The sequence below is a fragment of the Diaphorina citri genome, unplaced genomic scaffold (genome assembly GCF_000475195.1).
Source record: "Diaphorina citri unplaced genomic scaffold, Diaci psyllid genome assembly version 1.1 scaffold176, whole genome shotgun sequence".
NCBI lineage: Eukaryota > Metazoa > Arthropoda > Insecta > Hemiptera > Psyllidae > Diaphorina > Diaphorina citri.
This window is the reverse complement of record NW_007377613.1, coordinates 206,242-230,779: the sequence shown is the minus strand read 5'-3', so window position 1 is coordinate 230,779 and position 24,538 is coordinate 206,242. Positions and strand designations below refer to the sequence as shown.

Sequence of the window (24,538 nt, the reverse complement as noted above, 5' to 3'; positions counted from 1 at the left end):
GAGACTCGAGAGAAAAGGGATGCAAAAGGGAGGATATGGAGGCGTCGGATAAAAGAGGGTAACGCCGGCCCCAAATAAGATTAAGGAAAGGTGCAGTAAAAGATCTGGTCCTTGCTAAAAGCTCATTATCACAGAGAATGTCATAGGCAAATAGGCATAGGGCCCATAGGCAATAACTGCATTATTGTTACAATGGTCCTGTCATGTTGTTCTTGAGAATAATATACTCCCGTTCTGCCACCTCGTCAGTTACATTGGAAAAGATACGGGTCCTCGAATCATCCCAACTGTAGAGCGATGCATTGTCCACTCCAAAGTACAATCCTAGCACCAGATTGAGAGAGGACTCATCGTATCGATGACACCCAGAGTATCGGTACTGAGGCTTCTTGTCAAACCGACACCCGTCAGACTGAGCCCCTGAGAGTGAGAAACATTTTGTTTATTGATTTATTGTCAGCTTTAAAGGCAGCGCAATAGTCCTAAACTATAATGGACGCGGCACACAAGGGATCAAGAAGAGACCGCCTTAACATAATAATATTGTCAGCTTCTGCTTCTTGTCAAACCGACACCCGTCAGACTGAGCCCCTGAGAGTGAGAAACATTTTGTTTATTGATTTATTGTCAGCTTTAAAGGCAGTGCAATAGTCCTAAACTAAAATGGACGCGGCACACAAGGGATCAAGAAGAGACTGCCTTAACATAATAATATTGTCAGCTTCCATGGTGTAGTGGTCACTACGCTCGCCTTGAATGCGGGTGACCCGGGTTCGATTCCCACAAATTTATTGGAGTCTCTGCCTCAACATCAGGCTATTTAGGGGGATAAAACCATTTTTTTTTTTTTTTTTTTTTTTATAATAACTAGCTTGGTCGAAACTTACCTATAGGATAAATACACTCTTGAATGAGTGCACACTGGACCCACGGAAAAGCATAACATTCCTCATGTATGGCTTTGGTATTATAAACTAACATGGTCCGCACACTCATCATTGGAGTGAACTGGAAATTGTCCACCAACCGTTTGAAAATACTCAAACATCTTTGGATGAGTAAGGGAGGTGACAGCAATGCTTTTGATTGGAAGCACCTGATGTCTTCCTGTTCGGATAACATGATACCAGACTGGCAGTGATTTGTTGACAAGGGCTGGTAATGTTAACCGGAATGAGAACCGTACATCACATCCATGTACAAGACAGCACCAGCAAAATTCAAAGCATCCTGAAATGTGTAGAAAATAGTCCCAATTTATTTGATTGTTCTTAATTAGCTTTGGCTGAGTTGCACCAATTAGGTCACAGATTTGATTGCCACCTGGAGCAAAATTTTATCCTAAACCAGATAAGGCTTGATCTAGAAACAGCTTTCCCAATCCTATCTCTTTAAATTTCAAAACAATTTTTTTTTTTTTTTTTTTTTAAGAAAAAAACAAACAGGGGATAAAGGAAACATGTTATTACTCACCAAGGTTACATGGGTTAATTCCATACCCTCTTATTCTATTATTATAACCTAAGTAATTTAGGGTAGGTACAAGAATACCCCTCATGTAAAACTAATTAACAGCTGCCTTTATCTTACCTGGATAACTACAGGTCTGTATGCATGAAGAGAAAGTTTGGACACATGAGATGGAAATAGATCATAGTTGAAATCTATGACAAAACATCGGGAACTGTTGCAAAATTTCATGAGCTGAAACCAAAGGAGAAATATGTCAAACATGGAATCCTAATTCATGTATCTAATCAATTAGGTAGGTTTGTGTAACTACCTCTTTGTAAATGTAACATACAACTTCTCTGTTGCTTTTTATACTTCATCTTACCCTTTTGTTGCCTTTTCAACTTCTGATTAAAAATAAAAATAATAATTTAAAAAAAAAAAACACTGGTGTATACCTATCCCACCCCACAGTGCAGGGGGCCCATAGGGGCCTTTAGGTCCCCACCCCTCTCAATCAGCCATTGACCCAGGTGGCACCCTGGCAAAACACAAGAAGGGCTTTGGAGAAGTATATTATATTCACATTATTCACCACTGTACCCAAATTTGGCAATGTTCACTAAGATTGTAGATTTGTATAAGCATAACCCATCCCTTGGGGCAGTGGCCCCTACACCTAAGCCTCAGAGTGGGCTTTTTGTGTATGGAGTTAAGCTAAATGTTCACTAAAAGACAATAGGTACCATTTTCACATCATAGCTGGATAACCCCAGATTGTACACCACTGCTGAATGGTTAGGTAACTGCATCATAATATTTCTCACAAAGCCGACAGCATGGTGAACTTGATTCCTCTGGACACTTGTTACAATGATTGGTAGAGAAGAGTTCCTCCATACTGAATGGGGATAGAGACGAGGCTTCTCTACGAATCCAAGGATCTTCAAATATTTTTCATCAGTTACCAACTTCTTTTGTTTCGATAGTTCTAGATTATCCTAAAATTAAAGAAAAAAATGGACATTTTAATTGAGAGAAGAAAAAAGTGAGCACTAGTACTCACAAAATTTTCTACATGGGAAGCAAAAGTGGCCTAGATAATGTTCAAGTGATAGGGGTTTGCCCTGGATTCAGTGACAAGCTACACACTTATTTTAACCACACCCGCTTCAAATATTTTTCATCAGTTACCAACTTCTTTTGTTTGGATATTTCTAGATTATCCTGAAATTAAAGAAAAAATATACATTTTAATAAATGGAAGAAAAAAATATCATACTAGTCAAGTACACACTTATTGTAAAAAAAAATGCTTTTCCACAAATGTGTTTTGATTTTTTCCCAGGGCACAAAAAAAAAGGTCAATATAGTACTTGCAAAATTTGCTAATGGGGAGCAAAAATGGCCTAGATAATGTTCAAGTGATAGGGGTTTGCCCTGGATTCAGTGACAAGCTACACACTTATTTTAACCACGTATAATGAACAAACCAGCAACTACTTACCCAAAAACCAAATATAAACTAAAGACTAGAACGTCCAAATTCTCGGATTTTGACGACAAAGCAGCCAAAAAGGACGGGTTTCGTAGATTCGTAAAAGCTTAACCCCATCCCTTATGGCTGTTTGCCCCTATACCTAAGCCTCGGAATGGGCTTTTGTGTATGCAAGGGACGGGTTTTCTTGACAAAATAATAGAAAAGATTTCTCTGTTTTGACCTCCCATCGTTTGTCGGGCCTAATAAACTCCTAGAAAATACTTCTCTGCTTTGACCTCCCATAGCTTGTCGGGCCTAATAAACTCCTGGAAAAGACTTCTCTGTTTTGACCTCCCATAGCTTGTCGGGCCTAATAAACTCCTAGAAAATACTTCTCTGTTTTGGCCTCCAATGGTTTGTCGGGCCTAATAAACTCCTAGAAAATACTTCTCTGTTTTGACCTCCAATAGCTTGTCGGGCCTAATAAACTCCTAGACTAGACAAGACTTCTCTGTCTTGTCTAACTTGCCTTCCATCTATTCATGTGTTTAGAACCCATCCCTAGAATTTTATCGTCAGCACTTGAAAGAAACCCTATGGGTACCAATGTCAGTATAATGAACAAACCAGCAACTACTTACCCAAAAACCAAATATAAACTAAAGACTAGAACGTCCAAATTCTCGGATTTTGACGACAAGGCAGCCAAAAAGGACGGGTTTCGTAGATTCGTATTAGCTTAACCCCATCCCTTAAGGCTGTTTGTCCCTATACCTAAGCCTTGGAATGGGCTTTTTGTGTATGCAAGGGACGGGTTTTCTTTCAAGTCCTGACAAAAAAATAGAAAAGACTTCTCTGTTTTGGCCTCCAATGGTTTGTCGGGCCTAATAAACTCCTAGACAAGACTTATCTGTCTTGTCTAACTTGCCTTTCATCTATTCATGTGTTTAGAACCCATCCCTAGAATTTTATCGTCAGCACTTGAAAGAAACCCTATGGGTACCAATGTCGTATTATGATATACTCGTATGTATGGCATTTACAGGTCCCTAATCCTGGGCGAAAGATAAAGTAGAATAGAATGTACCTTATTTATACTGGCAGCATAGGACTGAAATATACCTCTACTCTGGAAATCTGAGAGTCGAAACAATTTAAATGTATGTTTCCAACAGAGTTTCGCCAGTTTTGCCATACATACCATACTCCGACAAAGAAACTAGAAAATCCCGAGATTTAGATGTAAATAATAATAATACATTTCATTATAAAAAAAGGGTAAAATATTTGATCGATCGTTAACATTATTTCATTCAAGATGATCTCCAGCCTGATGATATCAAGTAATGAAAAGACAAGAGAGTCCATCCTAACAAAAACAAAAAAAAAACTAGCGAGAGAAACGCTTGGATTATTCCATGCAACGCTTGAAAACAAGAACAAAATAGTCTGCAAACTAGTATCACAAAAAATGGTAGGTTCGGCAAAAAAAAATGCACACCCGCCATTGTGTAAATCGTAGGTAAGTGTTTAAAAAAGCAGTAAATAAAAAGCAAAGAATGTATTCATCACAACCAAATTAAATTGCGTTTTTCTCCAGGAAATTATCCCAATCTGAAGTAATTTCGAGGAATTAAAAATATGTTCTAGACGTGCAATAAGAGATGATTTTGCCGAAATCTAAACCGATCTCGAGTTAGAATCAAGTTTCCCTAGCGAAGCATGGGCAACTTGCTAGTAGATCTATAAAGTAGCGTACACACTTATACGTTCCGTTCCGACTATTGGTACTGGTATAAGTAGAGCCATCGGCATAACAAACGCCCTATGTCACTGTGACCTGGTTAGATCTTTTGCGACTTTCCTTTTAGATATCTAGAAGAGCCCTAGACTTCTTACGGAGACCAGGGTTCTTTTAGGAATGATAAGTTCCGACTGGGACTAGGTTGTTTCATAAAGCATGCATAAGTATTAAGCATGTTTCCAACTCGAATCGGAAGCATGCTTTTATGGAACAACCTATTCGGGAAGGAGATGGGACGTATGAGTGAGAGCGCTGCTAAAGGCCCAATGCACGCGTTTCGTGAAACGTGTTTCATAGTGAGTTTCATGAAACTCGGTTCCAAAAGTGTGCACTGCTCAGTGTTAACATTAGGTATGCCAGCCTAGTTAGCTTGGTTGGTGGCGCGTCTACCTAGTAAGCGCTAGATCGCGGGTTCGATTCCTGTCCGGAGCGGATTTTATCCTGAACGAATAATGTTTGTTCTCAGGACGGCTGGCTTTTTTCTATCCTGTCTTCCTTCTCTCTTTGATTTTGGAACGATAAGACCTTAGCAGTTACAGTTCCCTCTATCAAACTTCTTGAAAAAAAAAAAAGAAATAAAATAATAACATTAGGTACAGGTTTCACGAAACGCGTTTCAATCGGGTACATTACGTCTAAAGGTCACAGTGCTGCACACTTCTTTCAAGATAAGGGAAAACCCAGACATATTTTAAGTGCAGGTGAACATAGCTACCGTGCATTATTGTTACAATGGTCCTGTCATGTTGTTCTTGAGAATAATATACTCCCGTTCTGCCACCTCGTCAGTTACATTGGAAAAGATGTGGGTCCTCGAATCATCCCAACTGTAGAGCGATGCATTACTAACCGTTTAGTCGGTATAGCTGAAAACCGCCAAAAAACGGTCGAAATCCGTCTAAAAGCGGTCAAAATACCGCCAAGCGCAGCACCTATCTCAACTAAACGTTTTAACTATTGGTACTGGTATAAGTAGAGCCATCGGCATAACAAACGCCCTATGTCACTGTGACCTGGTTAGATCTTTTGCGACTTTCCTTTAGATATCTAGAAGAGCCCTAGACTTCTTACGGAGACCAGGGTTCTTTTAGGAATGATAAGTTCGGATAAGATCAAAACCGGAACGTGTATCCATTGTATCATATAAAGGTAATAAGTTTTGTAGTTACCTATTTCATAACTTCATGATAAGTTCCGACTAGGACTAGGTTGTTTCATAAAGCATACATAAGCATTAAGCATGTTTCCAACTCGAATCGGAAGCATGCTTTTATGGAACAAACTAGTCGGGAAGGAGATGGGACGTATGAGTGAGAGCGCTGCTAAAGGCGCAATGCTTGCGTTTCGTGAAACGTGTTTCATAGTGCACAATGAGTTTCATGAATTGGAACAAACTAGTCGGGAAGGAGATGGGACGTATGAGTGAGAGCGCTGCTAAAGGCGCAATGCTTGCGTTTCGTGAAACGTGTTTCACAGTGAGTTTCATGAAAATCGGTTCCAAAAGTGTGCACTGCTAAGTGTTAACATTAGGTATGCCAGCCTAGTTAGCTTGGTTGGTGGCGCGTCTACCTAGTAAGCGCTGTTCCAAAAGTGTGCACTGCTCAGTGTTAACATTAGGTATGCCAGCCTAGTTAGCTTGGTTGGTGGCGCGTCTACCTAGTAAGCGCTACAATGTTTGTTCTCAGGACGGCTGGCTTTCTTCTATCCTGTCTTCCTTCTCTCTTTGATTTCGGAACGATAAGACCTTAGCAGTTACAGTTTCCTCTATCAAACTTCTTGGAGCCCACTGATAATGAACCACACCTGGGGGAAAAAAAGGTAAATGTAAGTAGGGTGTGAAAAAAGTACAAAGATATGTCATCTTCATTTCAATTGTTATTCTAAGGTAAAGAAGGAAAATTTTTGGGGTAGGCACCCAATTTGAAAGTATTTCTTCAAAATCAACTGGAAGAGTTTGAGCATAAATATCAAATTCCGGGATTGAACCACTATTTTTTTTTTTTTTTTTTTTGTATACCACATTGCATACTGAAATAGTTATAAGGCATTAATACAAATTGAAACACATACATTCATTTTCCCCATAATAACATGCTATAAAGTATAAACCTACACTTCATCAATGTGTCTTCAACAAACCTTTGGAGTTTTTTACCACCTCTTCCACTTCTTGTACAAGATCATTATTGAGTGCTGAGTGGCTAGCATAGTTTGATTCTTCTGTTTCTTCCACTGTAGATCCATGTCCCAAGTGTTTATCCATCAGATCAAAATGTACCCAGGGGCAGTGACTGTCTCCTGTTACTCCCATCTTCTCTTTATTCTTTCTATAGGTTGACAATAAATTTCTATATTTGCAATCACACATATATCCTGTTACATTATAATTATGCTGTTGCATAACTTTACTGATGCTCTCCCATAATTCAGATTTCCTCCCATAGTTGAGTGATTTTGAAGAGAATTCACGTTTTAGTTGAAAACGAAGATTCAAAAGAAGTGTCACAGCAGGAATAGTCCATTGAAAATCTGAGGGAAAAAATGTGTGGTCATGATAACATATAAGGAATAAATAGGTGCCTATGTAACAAGAAAAAAATTCATTGTTTTTTCTGCATAAAAATGACCAATGTGTGTACCTAAGTGAATGCATTCAAGAAGTCACATAAGTGTTGACTACCCAATTAGTAGAAGATGACATTTGTCACAGTTCAATTAATTATATGATGTACTTACTTGAGCTATTTTCTTCTGAATGTACTAATTCCTCTCCATCAATCTGTTCTATAATGTAAATTGTTGGCTTTTGAGAGTCAGCTTCATATGTTTGTTCAGATGATGTTTCATATGTTTCTTCCAAGATATTTTCACTCTGTGAGCCTAAGTGCGAGTCCATTAGTTCAAAATGTTCCCAACGACAATAGCTGGGTCCCATCTCTTTTCTTCTTCTGTAAGTTGCTGTTAGGTTTCTATACTAAAAAAACCTTTTCCCAAACCTTTCCTTTTTAGATTTTAAAACAATTTTTTTTTTTTTTTTTTTTTTTTTTTTTTACAAACAGGGGATAAAGGAAACATGTTATACTCACCAAGGTTACACGGGTTAATTCCATACCCTCTTATTCTATTATTATAACCTAAGTAATTTAGGGTAGGTACAAGAATACCCCTCATGTAAAACTAATTAACAGCTGCCTTTATCTTACCTGGATAACTACAGGTCTGTATGCATGAAGAGAAAGTTTGGACACATGAGATGGAAATAGATCATAGTTGAAATCTATGACAAAACATCGGGAACTGTTGCAAAATTTCATGAGCTGAAACCAAAGGAGAAATATGTCAAACATGAAATCCTAATTCATGTATCTCTAATTAATTACTTAGGTAGGCTTGTGTAACTACCTCTTTGTAAATGTAACATACATAACATAACACAACTTCTCTAGATCATAGTTGAAATCTATGACAAAACATCGGGAACTGTTGCAAAATTTCATGAGCTGAAACCAAAGGAGAAATATGTCAAACATGGAATCCTAATTCATGTATCTAATCAATTAGGTAGGTTTGTGTAACTACCTCTTTGTAAATGTAACATACAACTTCTCTGTTGCTTTTTATACTTCATCTTACCCTTTTGTTGCCTTTTCAACTTCTGATTAAAAATAAAAATAATAATTTAAAAAAAAAAAACACTGGTGTATACCTATCCCACCCCACAGTGCAGGGGGCCCATAGGGGCCTTTAGGTCCCCACCCCTCTCAATCAGCCATTGACCCAGGTGGCACCCTGGCAAAACACAAGAAGGGCTTTGGAGAAGTATATTATATTCACATTATTCACCACTGTACCGAATTGAAAAAGTGCCCGTCTGAGTTGGTCAAATGGTATAGCTACAGCTGTTTCTGCCGCACCTTTTAGCTGGAATCTAAACCAACTCGAGAGTCCTTACGAGACTGAAATAGCCAGTAGCTATTGTCTCAGACCCATCACACGTTGCTTTATTTAACTTGGGTGATCCATTACGTTTTATAGAGAAAGAGATGACAATTTTTGATGGCGGGATCTGTAACAGCGGAGGTGTTATTGTTCCGGAGTCAAAGAGAAGGAGGATATGATGAGAAATTCAGCCTTTCTGAAAACAAAAGTTATCTGTTTAGAATAAATTTCGGTCCGGGCGGAAATCGAACGACTTAGCGTTTGCAAAGTAGACTCGCTACCCTCCAAGCTTGGAAGCTAGTGTTTACAAAACACTAAAATTTGGCAATGTTCACTAAGATTGTAGATTTGTATAAGCATAACCCATCCCTTGGGGCAGTGGCCCCTACACCTAAGCCTCAGAGTGAGCTTTTTGTGTATGGAGTCAAGCTAAATGTTCACTAAAAGACAATAGGTACCATTTTCACATCATAGCTGGATAACCCCAGATTGTACACCACTGCCGAATGGTTAGGTAACTGCGTCATAATATTTCTCACAAAGCCAACAGCATGGTGAACTTGATTTCTCTGGACACTTGTTACAATGATTGGTAGAGAAGAGTTCCTCCATACTGAATGGGGATAGAGACGAGGCTTCTCTACGAATCCAAGGATCTTCAAATATTTTTCATCAGCTACCAACTTCTTTTGTTTTGATAGTTCTAGATTATCCTAAAATTAAAGAAAAAATGGACATTTTAATTGAGAGAAGAAAAAAGTGAGCACTAGTACTCACAAAATTTTCTAAATGGGAAGCAAAAATGGCCTAGATAAGTTTGTCAACAACGGTAACTATGCAGAAGCCACAACAGTGGAAAAGAAAACTCCTTTTTGCCTTTAACCTAACCCTATAATAACACTGGTCACTGCTTGTTTGAGCCAGTTCCTTTGGTAGCAATCTTCCACTGACGTGACCTCTGCACAAGTAGACAAGTACCAGTTTGTCAACAACGGTAACTATGCAGAAGCCACAACAGTGGAAAAGAAAACTCCTTTTTGCCTTTAACCTAACCCTATAATAACACTCGTCACTGCTTGTTTGAGCCAGTTCCTTTGGTAGCAATCTTCCACTGACGTGACCTCTGCACAAGTAGACAAGTACTCAAACAACCATCAAACCTTGTAGAGTCAACACATTAGGTATCATTTACCTATTTATTTTCTCAATACACAGTACAAGTTAAAGAGTTAAGAGAAGACAAGTGTTGATGAAAATCCTGCATCACAACAAAAGTACACCAGTATTTCTTAAAAGGGTGTTTTATGAAATCAAGATCTCAACTCACACATTAGATAAAGGAACACTGATAAGAGTGATAACAGGATAACACTTATCAAATTAATCAAATTTAACTGATTTTTCGAAAATAAAATGTAAAAAGAAAAACGATTTTAAGTTTCCAACATCAACGCTTCAACCTTCAACGCAACGCTTTCTTCAACTTCAACTTTTCTTGAAAAATCGCCATTGATTTTAAGTTTCCAACATCAACGCTTCAACCTTCAACGCAACGCTTTCTTCAACTTCAACTTTTCTTGAAAAATCGCCATTTTTTTTCAATCAAAAAACGTGGGGGGAAGTAAAAAAAATTACTTCCCCCTTTGTAAACCGTTTTTCACACGATGTTCTAAATTTCTACCCCTGAACTCACACGCGACTCGGTGCTCGGTGTACATAAAGTTCCGCTATCCTTTACAACCAGGTCCTTTCTTTCTTCGTAAGGATTAGTTTATTTTACTATTGTTCTGCCTATTTTCTGTTATTATTATTACCTATGTTATGTTAAGGCGGTCTCTTCTTGATCCCTTGTGAGCCGCGTCCATTTTAGTTTAGGACTAGGTATTGCACTGTCTGTTATGTACCATCTAATAACTATTCCAATTTCCCAACCCGAGAATTAAGATAGAAACACACGTTCACGTCACGTGAAGTCATGGGGAGTCAGAAAGATGTTAGTTCAAAGTTTTCCCATAATAGGTATTGTATGTAATTTCGTTTACCTCACGTCACGTGAGCTCACGGTGATAAAGTTATAGGTACCGAAGAAAGTTAGAAAATCAGCCAAGCCATTATAATATTGATAATGCCACACCAACAATCTTTTGTTTTGTTTGTTTGTAGCTAGCTTGGAAGGTAGCGCATCTGCCTTAGAAGCGCTAGGTCGCGGGGTCGATTTTATCCTTCACAAATAATAAAGTTCGTTCTCGGAACGGCTGGCTTTCTCCTATCCTTCTCTCTTCGATTTCGGGACGATAAAGTCTTTGTAGTCACATTTCTCATTATAATATTGATAATGCCACACCAACAATCTTTTGTTTTGTTTGTTTGTAGCTAGCTTGGAAGGTAGCGCATCTGCCTTAGAAGCTCTAGGTCGCGGGGTCGATTTTATCCTTCACAAATAATAAAGTTCGTTCTCGGAACGGGTGGCTTTCTCCTATCCTTCTCTCTTCGATTTCGGGACGATAAAGTCTTTGTAGTCACATTTCCCTTTATCTAACCTCTTTTTTAAACGTTTCTTTGTTCGTCTGTTTTTTATCGCCAAGGATGGGAATCGAACCCACGATTTAGCACTTACAAGGAAGACGCGCTACCCTCCAAGCTAAATACGCTGGATCAACCATCTTTGGGTTCACCAAATTTGTCTGATTCTGATAATACTCGTACATACGCCCTCTACCAAGCTAAATACGCTGGATCAACCATCTTTGGGTTCACCAAATTTGTCTGATTCTGATAATACTCGTACATACGCCCTCTTGTGGGGCTGGAAAAAGCCAGCAATTCCCCAGATGGATGACCAACCATGGACAACATTGCCTAATATCAGTGAACCATGGGGAATTCTCATCAAATGCACAATATTGCCAATGGCTTTTTAACCACACCCAACCTATGTGGGGCTGGAAAAAGCCAGCAATTCCCCAGATGGATGACCAACCATGGACAACATTGCCTAATATCGGTGAACCATGGGGAATTCTCGTCAAATGCACAATATTGCCAATGGCAATCATGAGATTGAATACATACCTTGAAACTTTTGATATTGTCAATTTGTTTGTTTGTTTCTGTGACTAGCGTTTGTATGTCAAATAAAATTAAGAATATGGTTGCAACAACCACACTGATTATGCTTAGGAAGCAAGTTCTAGACTTCATGAAAACTATTGCCTCCTGGCTCTTTTACATTATTCAATTTCAATGGCACTTTTTGTTTAGCACATCTTTCACATTTTGTTCAAAGGCTCGAGCAAATGCTGACCATGATGAAATGATAACTCCAGTTTTATTCAAGACCAACTTACTACATTTTCAAATTACCATTCAACATTCAACCAAATAGCAAAGGACAAAAATACACTACTGATAAGATATAAAAGAAGTGATAAGCAGATAAGATTTCAAATTTTCAACGCTGACCATGATGAAATGATAACTCCAGTTTTATTCAAGACCAACTTACTACATTTTCAAATTACCATTCAACATTCAACCAAATAGCTATCACATTTTGTTCAAAGGCTCGAGCAATTGCTGACCATGATGAAATGATAACTCCAGTTTTATTCAAGACCAACACTGGTCACTACATCGTCAAATTACTATTCAACATTCAACCAAATAGCAAAGGACAAAAATACACTGATAAGATATAAAAGAAGTGATAAGATTTCAAATTTTCAATCAAAAGAAAAAAAATCTTGAAAACGCCAAAAACAGAAACCAGTGTTGCCAAGTTGCTAGACTATCATACGAATTACCGTACGTACGATAACGTATTGCCGATGCACGGTAATGGGTAAAAGTGATGACTGATGATTCCTCGCTGGTGACGAAACGTACCTATTTTTATGTCCCGAGTTTCGTCCGATGTATTTTTTTCCGAATGTCCTTGTAGGCAATGTACTTTCCCACTCTCAATGAGTTTTATCTGATTTTTTTTTTTTTTGTAGGGAATGTAATGTAGGTAAATGAGAGTATTCCCACTACGCATGACACGATTTTTCCGAACAAATGGGAACGGGCTAATGTGTGTCCAGACATAGTCGACCGGCCATCGATCGACGAGGTGAATGTTGTCGATGCAGAGTGAACGGCATCGACATCGATCGATGCGCTACTGCGCTGCGGGTCGACTATGTGTGGTTACACCTTTAGGAGCTTAGGAGGGCGCGCGAGCCGGTTTAATCCCAGCCAAACGGGCCAAACCACGAAATTTTCTTTTTTCAGATGTGAAAGTTGGGCCATTCCCATTTTTTTTATTTTTGGACATCACAAATGGCAGAATTTCCGCAATAGATTGAAAAGTGTGCCGCAGTGGCGACAACTTTGCGAAGGCAGCGAAGCACGAACTTGGAGGGTAGTGAGGCTACCTTGTAAGCGCTAGGTCGCGGATTCGATTCCTGCCCACGGCGGATTTTATCCCAAACAAATGAGATTCGTTCTGTCTGGCTTTCTCCTATCTTCTCTTTATTTTCGGAACGATAAGACCTTGGCAGTTACAGTTCTCTCTATGAAACCTCTTTAGAAAAAGAAAAAATACAGTTGAAAGACCTAAATTTTATTATAGTATTGTACGTGATACATAGTTACATTACCTACATCTATCTAACGTAAGGGATAATCTGTGGCTGACTGGCTAGTGAGTAGTTACTCACTTCAACCTGCAAAAATTCGTATAATAATGGAAAGTTTTTTTTTTTTTTTTTTTTTTTTAACCTGAAAGTCGTGATGAAAAAACTAGTTGATTTAATAGTAAATTTATGTCTGACGTTTTTTTAGAGCAGTCACTAAAGTCTGTAGAACTTCAATTTTTTTCTGTTCTAACTCCAGTCTTTTTTCTTCTAACCTTAGCCTCTTCTCTTCCAACACTACATAGTCTTGTCTCTTTTTCTCATCTGCTCTTAATTTGTACTGTAAATAGTCACTGATGCTAAATTTTGATAACTTTCTTTTACTTCCCACAGTAGTTTCTGCTTCACTCTCTCCATTGTCGCCATCTACACCATCATAATCATCATCTTCATCTTCCACTTCTGATTGTGTCACCTCTATCAAATCACTAAGACCTAAATCTTTTGTACTAGATTTTGATGCTGGTTTATCTTCCAGATAAGAAATATGAGAATCCATGAGTTCAAAAAACTCCCATCGGGTGAATGCATATCCAGTCCTCACTTGTTTTTCTTTTACCCTCCTATAGGTATGTAGTAGAGTCCTGTACTTGGAATAACACATATGTCCTGTCACATGGTAATCCTCGTTTTGCATCCTCTTACTAATTTCATCCCATAGCATTGCTTTCTTACTGTGAGGATTTTGGAAGTCTTCATCTTTTTCAAACCTTAGATTTAGAAGCAGTCTTATAGCATCTGGAGCCCACTGATAATGAACCACACCTGGGGGAAAAAAAGGTAAATGTAAGTAGGGTGTGAAAAAAGTACAAAGATATGTCATCTTCATGTCAATTGTTATTCTAAGGTAAAGAAATAAAATTTTCGGGGTAGGCACCTAATTTGAAAGTAGGTATTTCTTCAAAATCAACTGGAAGAGTTTGAGCATAACAAATTCCGGGATTGAACCACTAATTTTTTTGTCTTGTATACCACATTGCATACTGAAATAGTTATAAGGCATTAATACAAATTGAAACACATACATTAATTTTCCCCATAATAACATAGGTACTATAAACCTACACTTCATCAATGTGTCTTCAACAAACCTTTGGAGTTTTTTACCACCTCTTCCACTTCTTGTACAAGATCATTATTGAGTGCTGAGTGGCTAGCATAGTTGGATTCTTCTGTTTCTTCCACTGTAGATCCATGTCCCAAGTGTTTATCCATCAGATCAAAATGTACCCAGGGGCAGTGACTGTCTCCTGTTACTCCCATCTTCTCTTTATTCTTTCTATAGGTTGACAATAAATTTCTATATTTGCAATCACACATATATCCTGTTACATTATAATTATGCTGTTGCATAACTTTACTGATGCTCTCCCATAATTCAGATTTCCTCCCATAGTTGAGTGATTTTGAAGAGAATTCACGTTTTAGTTGAAAACGAAGATTCAAAAGAAGTGTCACAGCAGGAATAGTCCATTGAAAATCTGAGGGAAAAAATGTGTGGTCATGATAACATATAAGGAATAAATAGGTGCCTATGTAACAAGAAAAAAATTCATTGTTTTTTCTGCATAAAAATGACCAATGTGTGTACCTAAGTGAATGCATTCAAGAAGTCACATAAGTGTTGACTACCCAATTAGTAGAAGATGACATTTGTCACAGTTCAATTAATTATATGATGTACTTACTTGAGCTATTTTCTTCTGAATGTACTAATTCCTCTCCATCAATCTGTTCTATAATGTAAATTGTTGGCTTTTGAGAGTCAGCTTCATATGTTTGTTCAGATGATGTTTCATATGTTTCTTCCAAGATATTTTCACTCTGTGAGCCTAAGTGCGAGTCCATTAGTTCAAAATGTTCCCAACGACAATAGCTGGGTCCCATCTCTTTTCTTCTTCTGTAAGTTGCTGTTAGGTTTCTATATTTTGAAAAGCACAAAGGTCCAGACACATTGTAATTTTCTTTCTTCATTTTCTCACTGATAACATCCCACAAACGAATTTTTTTGCCTGTTGAATGTAAAAACTCATTTTCCATACCAAATCGAAGATTTAACAACAACTTCACAGCTTTTGATGGCCATCTGAACTTTTCTGAAAATGAGTAAATTTAATGCATCAATTAATTGGTTATAAAACAAATGGGAAGTATGTAATCATTATACCTACCTAAGTCCTAGAACCCCTGACAAAATTCTTAGAACCTACAACATAGATTTGTACAAGCTTAACCTTAGGACTGTTTGTCCCTACACCTAGATATTATTATGAACACTATCATAAAACTACATGTCACTTTACATTATTTCAGACTTTTCATCACCCCCATACAAAAGACTCTTTCATTTTACTTACCACCTGATTCTGGCTGATCTACCCAATCTTGTGTGTCTTCATTGAAATCAGACATATCATCAAATGTCATTTTTACAGCAGCTTGAATACTTCTAGAAGTATGTATGTATGTAGATGTTTTCTGTGAAACCTCTGATGACGAACCCCTGACAAAATTCTTAGAACCTACAACATAGATTTGTACAAGCTTAACCTTAGGACTGTTTGTCCCTACACCTAGATATTATTTAGAACACTATCATAAAACTACATGTCACTTTACAATATTTCAGACTTTTCATCACCCCCATACAAAAGACTCTTTCATTTCACTTACCACCTGATTCTGGCTGATCTACAAAATCTTGTGTGTCTTCATTGAAATCAGACATATCATCAAATGTCATTTTTACAGCAGCTTGAATACTTCTAGAAGTATGTATGTATGTATGTATGTAGATGTTTTCTGTGAAACCTCTGATGACTTGTAGTGTTTATGTAGCCTGGGGGCCCAAACCTGAAAGATATGTAGTTATTTCTTTAAGTATCAAACAACGGTAACTATGCAGAAGCCACAACAATGGAAAAGAAAGCTCCTTTTTGTATTTAATCTAACCCTATAATAACACTGGTCACTGCATGCTTGTTTGAGCCAGTTCCTTTGGTAGCAATCTTCTACTGACGTGACCTCTGCACAAGTAGACAAGTACCCAAACAACCATCAAACCTTGTAGAGTCAACACATTAGGTAGGTACCTATCATTTACCTATTTATTTTCTCAATACCCAGTGCAAGTTAAAGAGTTAAGAGAAGACAAGTGAACAAGTGTTGATGAAAATCCTGCATCACAACAAAAGTACACCAGTATTTCTTAAAAGGGTGTTTTATTAAATCAAGATCTCAACTCACACATTAGATAAAGGAACACTGATAAGAGTGATAACAGGACAACACTTATCAAATTAATCAAATTTAACTGATTTTTCGAAAATAAAACGTAAAGAGAAAAACGATTTTAAGTTTCCAACATCAACGCTTCAACCTTCAACGCAACATCTTCAACTTCATCTTCATATTCTTGAAAAAACGCCATTTTTTTTCAATCAAAAAACGTGGGGGGAAGTAAAAAAATTACTTCCCCCTTTGTAAACCGTTTTTCACACGATGTTCTAAATTTCTACCCCTGAACTCACACGCGACTCGGTGTACATAAAGTTCCGCTATCCTTTACAACCAGGTCCTTTCTTTCTTCGTAAGGATTAGTTTATTTTACTATTGTTCTGCCTATTTTCTGTTATTACCTATGTTATGTTAAGGCGGTCTCTTCTTGATCCCTTGTGTGCCGCGTCCATTTTAGTTTAGGACTATTGCGCTGTCTGTTATGTACCATCTAATAACTATTCCAATTTCCTAACCCAAGAATTAAGATAGAAACACACGTTCACGTCACGTGAGCTCATGGGGAGTCAGAAAGATGTAGTTCAAAGTTTTCCCATAATAGGTATTGTGTATATATATATGTAATTTCGTTCACCTCACGTCACGTGAGCTCACGGTGATAAAGTTATAGGTACCAAAGAAAGTTAGAAAATCAGCCAAGCCAATATAATATTAATAATGCCACACCAACTATCTTTTGTTTTGTTTTTTGTAGACATCTTGGAAGGTAGCGCATCTGACTTACAAGCGCTAGGTCGCGGGGTCGATTTTATCCTTCACAAATAAAGTTCGTTCTCGGAACGGCTGGCTTTCTCCTATCCTTCTCTCGATTTCGGGACGATAAAGCCTTTGCAGTCACAGTTCCCTTTATCAAACCTCTTTTTTAAACCTTTCTTTGTTCGTCTGTTTTTTATCGCCAAGGACCATTGGTGGATTCAAGTCACGTGATAAGCGGTGAAGTAGGCATTCGAAAAACTTCTTCTCTTTTCACATTCACCATCACCGTTGCAGCGCACCGTTTGGTTCAAAAACTTTTGTTTGGTCTTTGGTCCACCGCAAAGTCAAAGTAGGTCTTCAGCATCAGCATTTCTCAAACTGCGGGTTTTACTTATGGACCACGGTGGTCATTGGATGTGGTTCATTGGTGGATTCAAGTCACGTGATAAGCGGTGAAGTAGGCATTCGAAAAACTTCTTCTCTTTTCACATTCACCATCACCGTTGCAGCACACCGTTTGGTTCAAAAACTTTTGTTTGGTCTTTGGTCCACCGCAAAGTACGTCTTCAGCATCAGCATTTCTCAAACTGCGGGTTTTACTTATGGACCACGGTGGTCATTGGATGTGGTTAGTGAAATTTTGTTTGAAACGAAATTACTCGGTCTTGGATACTTAGTTGTTGACTCTCATTCAACATTTACGATTTAGCACTTACAAGGAAGACGCGCTACCCTCCAAGCTAAATACGCTGGATCAACCATCTTTGGGTTCACCAAATTTGTCTGATAAGCTCTGATTCTGATAATACTCGTACATACGCCCTCTAAAAAAAAAAAGTGTTTGAGCTGAGAAACTGTTACTCTAAGAGAAAAAATATATAGGTAGATTTTTCTTATTAAATTTAAATTAATACATAATCATTTATTTACATAATTCTTATGATGTATTAAATTTAAGAAATATTTTTTTTTTTTTTTACTTTCTATTTTTATTATGTAGCTTTTAGAAGAGAATTTAGTTTAGAATTAAAATTGGGATCTTGATACATGAATGATTCCCTGAAAATCAAAAAACTCAATAAGATCAAAATTTGAATGCTCAATATATATTTTTACTTTCCTTATCCTATAGGAAGGAAAGTAATGTAATTTCAGCTTGTGTTCTATTTTTTCTAGTTTCATCTTGATAGTACAAAACTCAAGTGATTGGAGGAAAAATAAAATAACGATAGAAAAAAGGAGAACACAGACCTCAAAATTTGAATGCTCAATATATATTTTTACTTTCCTTATCCTATAGGAAGGAAAGTAATGTAATTTCAGCTTGTGTTCTATTTTTTTCTAGTTTCATCTTGATAGTACAAACTTAAGTGATTGGAGGAAAAATAAAATAACGATAGAAAAAAGGAGAACACAGACACAGACATTTACAATATTATTGCAAGTAAAAGAGGAAAGAATGTACTATGAAACAAAAAAACTCAAGGACGCAAATGTAATATAAAATATAACAAAGACTTGGGAGGATAACTTGAAAATAAACAGAAAAAAAGCACAAATAAAAATAAATAATAAAAAAAGTAACTAAAATATTGTAGTCAACTTATAAATTATATAAAATTATCTTAATCCGTAATAAATATAATTTATTTTTTAAAAAATAGTTGAAAGAAAAAACTGAGAGAAGAAAAAAAATTCTCACTTTTCCAATCTTGAATTTCAAAGTTACCATGGAATATCCCATTCCCAGCTCAATTTGAAGATAACTCTATGTTACAAGAAAACATAACTGTAAGGATTATCCTTTTTGGATTTAGTTCAATTTAACTTACAGTAGGTATAGCACAGTTTATTACCCATTAAGGATTATCCTTTTTGGATTTAGTTCAATTTAACTTACAGTAGGTATAGCACAGTTTATTACCCATTCCTGTGCTATTTCTTTGCAATGCAAGTTCAGACTTGAGAAAAATAAAAATCTAATGAAATTATTACACTCAGTTTTCTTAGAGTTTAATATTAAGAACTCATGTAATCTGATTTCATTTCATTATTATCTCTTGCTTGGTTGTACTTTTTCTATTTTTTGTTAGGAATCAAATCTGATCATCTGAAGACAAGATGGGCAAAATATCAACACCAACTCAAATTACTCAAATACAAGCTTACAATTTATGTATAATCTGATTTCATTTCATTATTATCTCTTGCTTGGTTGTACTTTTTCTATTTTTTGTTAGGAATCAAATCTGATCATCTGAAGACAACATGGGCAAAATATCAACACCAACTCAAATTACTCAAATACAAGCTTACAATTTATGTATTTTTTTTTTAGGATTTGTTTAATTATATACATGTGAATCTATTTCTAATTGTGCTAGAGATGTAAGTATTAGCTTCCAATAGTGTCTTGCAAATGAAAGATTAACCAGGACTTTCTGAACCAAAGATAAAGGAGACGCATTTGATCATATTGATAGTTTCAACATGTCTATGATGTTGAATATACAAAGACGGTTAACACTACACTAATTAAGGGTACTGGGGAATGTTTTATTTACATTTAACCATTAAATTTTTCAACAGCAACTTTATGCTTGTGTATGATACCAAACTCTATGCTTATCCAGTAATACCTTTTACCTTAGGAGAATTTACTTAACTTTTAAAATAAAATGAATAATTAAATCAATCTTGAGGTGATCTCAAATACCATTCATGTAAGAGAAAATCTTTCATACCAAAAGCAAAAAAGGACCTAAAATATATTTAGTAACCCCAATTATTCTTGGGTACCTACTTCTGATGGTTGAGAAAACATCTTTAATTGTTTCTGTCAAGGATAGCAATACTGGACAAGAATATACTAACATTTCCTATCACAATACTTCACTGAGATACACAATTTAGTTCAAGAACCAACTTGCCACTGTGTCTATGGAAATATTTTTATACTTTGTTTCTCATACACATACATATTATATAAAAAGTTTGTTATTATCAGAGTTATGTTCTAGCGGTTAGCATTTTTCAATTGGTTAGATAACCAGTCTAGACCTTCATACAGTCCATCACCTGTAGTGGCACAGGTTGCTTGAATATACCAGCCACGGTTACGTAATGAGTGTAGGGCCAACTTATCTGTGATTTCAGCAGCATTCATAGCATTGGGCAGATCTTGTTTGTTGGCAAATATAAGTAGTACAGCATCTCTAAGTTCATCCTCAGCCAACATTCTCATTAATTCTTCTCTGGCTTCCTGAATACGTTCTCTGTCATTACTGTCCACCACAAAAATCAAGCCCTGTGGTAAAAACAAAGAAAAACATGAGAAAATAGTCCAGCTCAACAAATCCTCTAATGTTCATAAATATTAATCAGGGCTCAGGATTGGCGACACATGATTGACCCATAAATACCCTCATTAATTCTTCTCTGGCTTCCTGAATACGTTCTCTGTCATTACTGTCCACCACAAAAATCAAGCCCTGTGGTAAAAACAAAGAAAGACATGAGAAAATAGTCCAGCTCAACAAATCCTCTAATGTTCATAAATAAATTTTAATAGGGGCTCAGGATTGGAGACACATGATTGACCCATAAATACTTTTCACCCGTGAACCTCAACCTGTGTGCCAGTGTGGGGACTTCCTCACTATTCAACATATACTTGTCTGTGTCACTCATGCCCACATTTGCACCTCTTTGCCCTCACCTCCCTCCCTATCTGACGATGTTGAAACTGTCAATTCCCTATTCTCATACCTCATAACCCTCAATCTGCTCAACCTAATATAACCTAGGGACATCAGCACAAATGACCTACTGTCCGTAGAGTTAAAGTTCTTAAAGGAAAAATAATAATAATAACAATAATAGGTATGTACAATTTTTTTTTTCTTCCTCAGGTACAACATTGTTTTAGGCTGAATATTTTAAATTTGATAACCCCAGCATTGACCATGAAAAACAAATGATATAAGTGGAGTGAAACAAGTCATATTCTAATACTCAATATTGGTACTACGCTTACCTGTGTGTTCTGGAAGTAATGTCTCCACAATGGTCTAATTTTATCTTGGCCACCAACATCCCATACTGTGAAACTTATGTTCTTATATTCTACAGTTTCAACATTAAAACCTGTAAAAAAAAAAAAATGGTGATGAAAAATGATCCGACAGTAATCCATAATAGAAAATTAATCAAGACAATGTTAATGAGTTTTTTTTATTATTTTATAAGTTTAAAATTTAAAACCTGTAAAAAAAAAAAAAAAAAAATGGTGATGAAAAATGATCAGACAGTAATCCATAATAGAAAATTAATCAAGACAATGTTAATGTGATAGTAAAAACTAAAACTGCAATGGGTAAAACTTGTAGTAGAAGTATCAAATACATTAGATAATATTCAAATTGAACACATATTTTTAAACTTGAAGGAAGATGAAAAAAATACTTACCAATTGTGGGAATAGTTGTGACAATTTCTCCTAGTTTGAGTTTGTAGAGGATTGTGGTCTTTCCAGCAGCATCTAAACCCACCATCAAGATCCTCATTTCTTTCTTGCCAAAGAGGCCTTTGAATAAATTTGCAAACATGTTACCCATTGTGAATTAGTTTATTTTCAACTACCTGTAAACAAGAAAGATACATATTATCAAACTACAAACTTCCAGCAATCAATTCCATACATTTTTTCCCCTACTTTCTGGTGATACCAAGAACTCAGAGCCTCAAAAACACTAAATCATGAGTCTAGGAAAATTTCAGGCTGGCATCCTCCCTAGCCAGACTTGAGCTGGTCTATTCTCAGTTTAAGGTACCCCTGCCAGACCCACAGTTTTGACTAATATTGAAGTCCTAATTCATGATAAGTACTTATATTGCCTAACCATTATAGTACCATACCTACCTACTTCACACAAAATAAACAAAAATTGCTGACATCAAATCAATGAAATGTTACATCTGTGTATGCCACACATCAGATGACAGTAAGGTCATCAAACCAAGTTACTAACCAATGAAAATGATTTTCCCTACTACGGGGGAAAAAAAGGAAACCTCTTTTTGTGGTGAAATATTTTACTCATGAGTTGCAAATAATGGAACAAATGATGTGACTTCAAACTTTCCTCATTCATAAAATTAGCAAAATCAATCTCATGACACAAACATACATAATTATGCCGAATAGGCAGGTACTGATGTGACTTCAAACTTTCCTCATTCATAAAATTAGCAAAATCAATCTCATGACACAAACATACATAATTATGCCGAATAGGCAGGTAGTACCCTCATACCTTATGAAAAATGAATTATGACCACAATGAGAGAATATATGTGAAAAAAGATCGATCCGGATATGGACACCGAAAAATGGCTTAGATTCGAGTAAAACCAGGTTATTTTACCATCTGGTAAAGAAAATCTATTTCTGAACAGAAAACTTACAGAAAGAAATTTGAAAATGTAGGTAGGTAGTACAGAAATGACCAATCTTTTGTTAACTCGCCACCTGTCGGTAAGTTCTCACAGGATTTACTCCACCCCAAAAACCAAAGGATTTGACAGTAACAAGGACAAAACTGTAGATGAAATACTTAGCTGACACTTAAGAGAGGATTATTCTTGTGATAACTTACTTCAAAACCAAAACTAAATTCAATAAAACACACAAGAAATGAAAAAATAAAAGGAATTTATTTTCTACGTTGCCAATATGGCGGCGTCTTGGAATGAGAAGATTTTTTGATGTTGTGCCACGTAAGGGTTGGATTAAAATAATTTCATTGGTGGATAAAATAAAATGAATAATTAAATCAATCTTGAGGTGATCTCAAATACCATTCATGTAAGAGAAAATCTTTCATACCAAAAGCATTCTTCCTCAGGTACAACATTGTTTTAGGCTGAATATTTTAAATTTGATAACCCCAGCATTGACCATGAAAAACAAATGATATAAGTGGAGTGAAACAAGTCATATTCTAATACTCAATATTGTAGGCTGAATATTTTAAATTTGATAACCCCAGCATTGACCATGAAAAACAAATGATATAAGTGAAGTGAAACAAGTCATATTCTAATAGGTAGGCTGAATATTTTAAATTTGATAACCCCAGCATTGACCATGAAAAACAAATGATATAAGTGAAGTGAAACAAGTCATATTCTAATACTCAATATTAGTACTACGCTTACCTGTGTGTTCTGGAAGTAATGTCTCCACAATGGTCTAATTTTATCTTGGCCACCAACATCCCATACTGTGAAACTTATGTTCTTATATTCTACAGTTTCAACATTAAAACCTGTAAAAAAAAAAAAAAAAAATGGTGATGAAAAATGATCAGACAGTAATCCATAATAGAAAATTAATCAAGACAATGTTAATGTGATAGTAAAAACTAAAACTGCAATGGGTAAAACTTGTAGTAGAAGTATCAAATACATTAGATAATATTCAAATTGAACACATATTTTTAAACTTGAAGGAAGATGAAAAAAATACTTACCAATTGTGGGAATAGTTGTGACAATTTCTCCTAGTTTGAGTTTGTAGAGGATTGTGGTCTTTCCAGCGTTTATCTTGGCCACCAACATCCCATACTGTGAAACTTATGTTCTTATATTCTACAGTTTCAACATTAAAACCTGTAAAAAAAAAAAAATGGTGATGAAAAATGATCCGACAGTAATCCATAATAGAAAATTAATCAAGACAATGTTAATGTGATAGTAAAAACTAAAACTGCAATGGGTGAAACTTGTAGTAGAAGTATCAAATACATTAGATAATATTCAAATTGAACACATATTTTTAAACTTGAAGGAAGATGAAAAAAAGTACTTACCAATTGTGGGAATAGTTGTGACAATTTCTCCTAGTTTGAGTTTGTAGAGGATTGTGGTCTTTCCAGCAGCATCTAAACCCACCATCAAGATCCTCATTTCTTTCTTGCCAAAGAGGCCTTTGAATAAATTTGCAAACATGTTACCCATTGTGAATTAGTTTATTTTCAACTACCTGTAAACAAGAAAGATACATATTATCAAACTACAAACTTCCAGCAATCAATTCCATACATTTTTTTTTGAATAAATTTGCAAACATGTTACCCATTGTGAATTAGTTTATTTTCAACTACCTGTAAACAAGAAAGATACATATTATCA

At 36.2% G+C, this 24,538-nt stretch overlaps 4 protein-coding genes and 3 long non-coding RNA genes across 13 annotated transcripts; 1 reads left to right on the top strand and 6 right to left on the bottom strand.

The window, feature by feature from the left end:
* Positions 1-183: 183 nt before the first annotated feature.
* On the bottom strand, positions 184-12,125 carry LOC103505474. The gene is given in 10 exon segments (XM_026820799.1): positions 184-420; positions 888-1,230; positions 1,591-1,704; positions 2,199-2,453; positions 2,647-2,679; positions 6,892-7,265; positions 7,473-7,608; positions 7,940-8,053; positions 9,134-9,388; positions 11,748-12,125. Coding segments are annotated over 10 exon segments (1,986 nt in total). The 5' UTR covers positions 11,877-12,125; the 3' UTR covers positions 184-187.
* LOC113465884 lies at positions 6,133-6,464 on the bottom strand. The gene is made up of 2 exons (XR_003390457.1): positions 6,393-6,464; positions 6,133-6,305 (listed from the first exon to the last, which is right to left on the bottom strand). It is a non-coding gene; the product is annotated as an uncharacterized LOC113465884 (long non-coding RNA).
* A 1,137-nt stretch (positions 12,126-13,262) lies between the features above and the next one.
* Positions 13,263-16,743, bottom strand: LOC103505458. Of its 6 annotated transcripts, none has more exons than XM_026820809.1 (6): positions 16,598-16,743; positions 16,157-16,204; positions 15,709-15,846; positions 15,040-15,447; positions 14,443-14,832; positions 13,263-14,116 (listed from the first exon to the last, which is right to left on the bottom strand). In XM_026820809.1, exons 3-6 carry the CDS (start codon positions 15,776-15,778, stop codon positions 13,479-13,481), a joined length of 1,506 nt encoding a protein of 501 aa, XP_026676610.1. In that variant the 5' UTR covers positions 15,779-15,846; positions 16,157-16,204; positions 16,598-16,743; the 3' UTR covers positions 13,263-13,478. The 6 variants fall into 6 exon arrangements, with proteins under 6 accessions (XP_026676610.1, XP_008468012.1, XP_026676612.1 ...); XM_008469790.3 differs by having other exon boundaries at positions 15,709-15,849; positions 16,176-16,204; XM_026820811.1 differs by lacking the exon at positions 16,598-16,743 and adding an exon at positions 16,455-16,579.
* Positions 16,744-18,330: 1,587 nt separating this feature from the next.
* LOC113465882 lies at positions 18,331-18,844 on the bottom strand. The gene is made up of 2 exons (XR_003390453.1): positions 18,764-18,844; positions 18,331-18,595 (listed from the first exon to the last, which is right to left on the bottom strand). It is a non-coding gene; the product is annotated as an uncharacterized LOC113465882 (long non-coding RNA).
* Positions 18,845-18,920: 76 nt separating this feature from the next.
* On the top strand, positions 18,921-20,106 carry LOC113465881. The gene is made up of 2 exons (XR_003390452.1): positions 18,921-19,181; positions 19,250-20,106. It is a non-coding gene; the product is annotated as an uncharacterized LOC113465881 (long non-coding RNA).
* LOC103505457 (ADP-ribosylation factor 1) lies at positions 19,682-23,128 on the bottom strand. Of its 2 annotated transcripts, none has more exons than XM_017442439.2 (4): positions 22,811-23,001; positions 21,813-21,985; positions 21,381-21,490; positions 19,682-20,651 (listed from the first exon to the last, which is right to left on the bottom strand). In XM_017442439.2, exons 2-4 carry the CDS (start codon positions 21,958-21,960, stop codon positions 20,361-20,363), a joined length of 549 nt encoding a protein of 182 aa, XP_017297928.1. In that variant the 5' UTR covers positions 21,961-21,985; positions 22,811-23,001; the 3' UTR covers positions 19,682-20,360. The 2 variants fall into 2 exon arrangements, with proteins under 2 accessions (XP_017297928.1, XP_026676609.1); XM_026820808.1 differs by lacking the exon at positions 22,811-23,001 and adding an exon at positions 23,002-23,128 and having other exon boundaries at positions 20,140-20,651.
* Positions 23,129-23,562: 434 nt separating this feature from the next.
* On the bottom strand, positions 23,563-24,418 carry LOC103505473 (ADP-ribosylation factor 1-like). The gene is made up of 3 exons (XM_017442437.2): positions 24,217-24,418; positions 23,878-24,016; positions 23,563-23,673 (listed from the first exon to the last, which is right to left on the bottom strand). Exons 1-3 carry the CDS (start codon positions 24,362-24,364, stop codon positions 23,667-23,669), a joined length of 294 nt encoding a protein of 97 aa, XP_017297926.2. The 5' UTR covers positions 24,365-24,418; the 3' UTR covers positions 23,563-23,666.
* Positions 24,419-24,538: the final 120 nt, after the last annotated feature.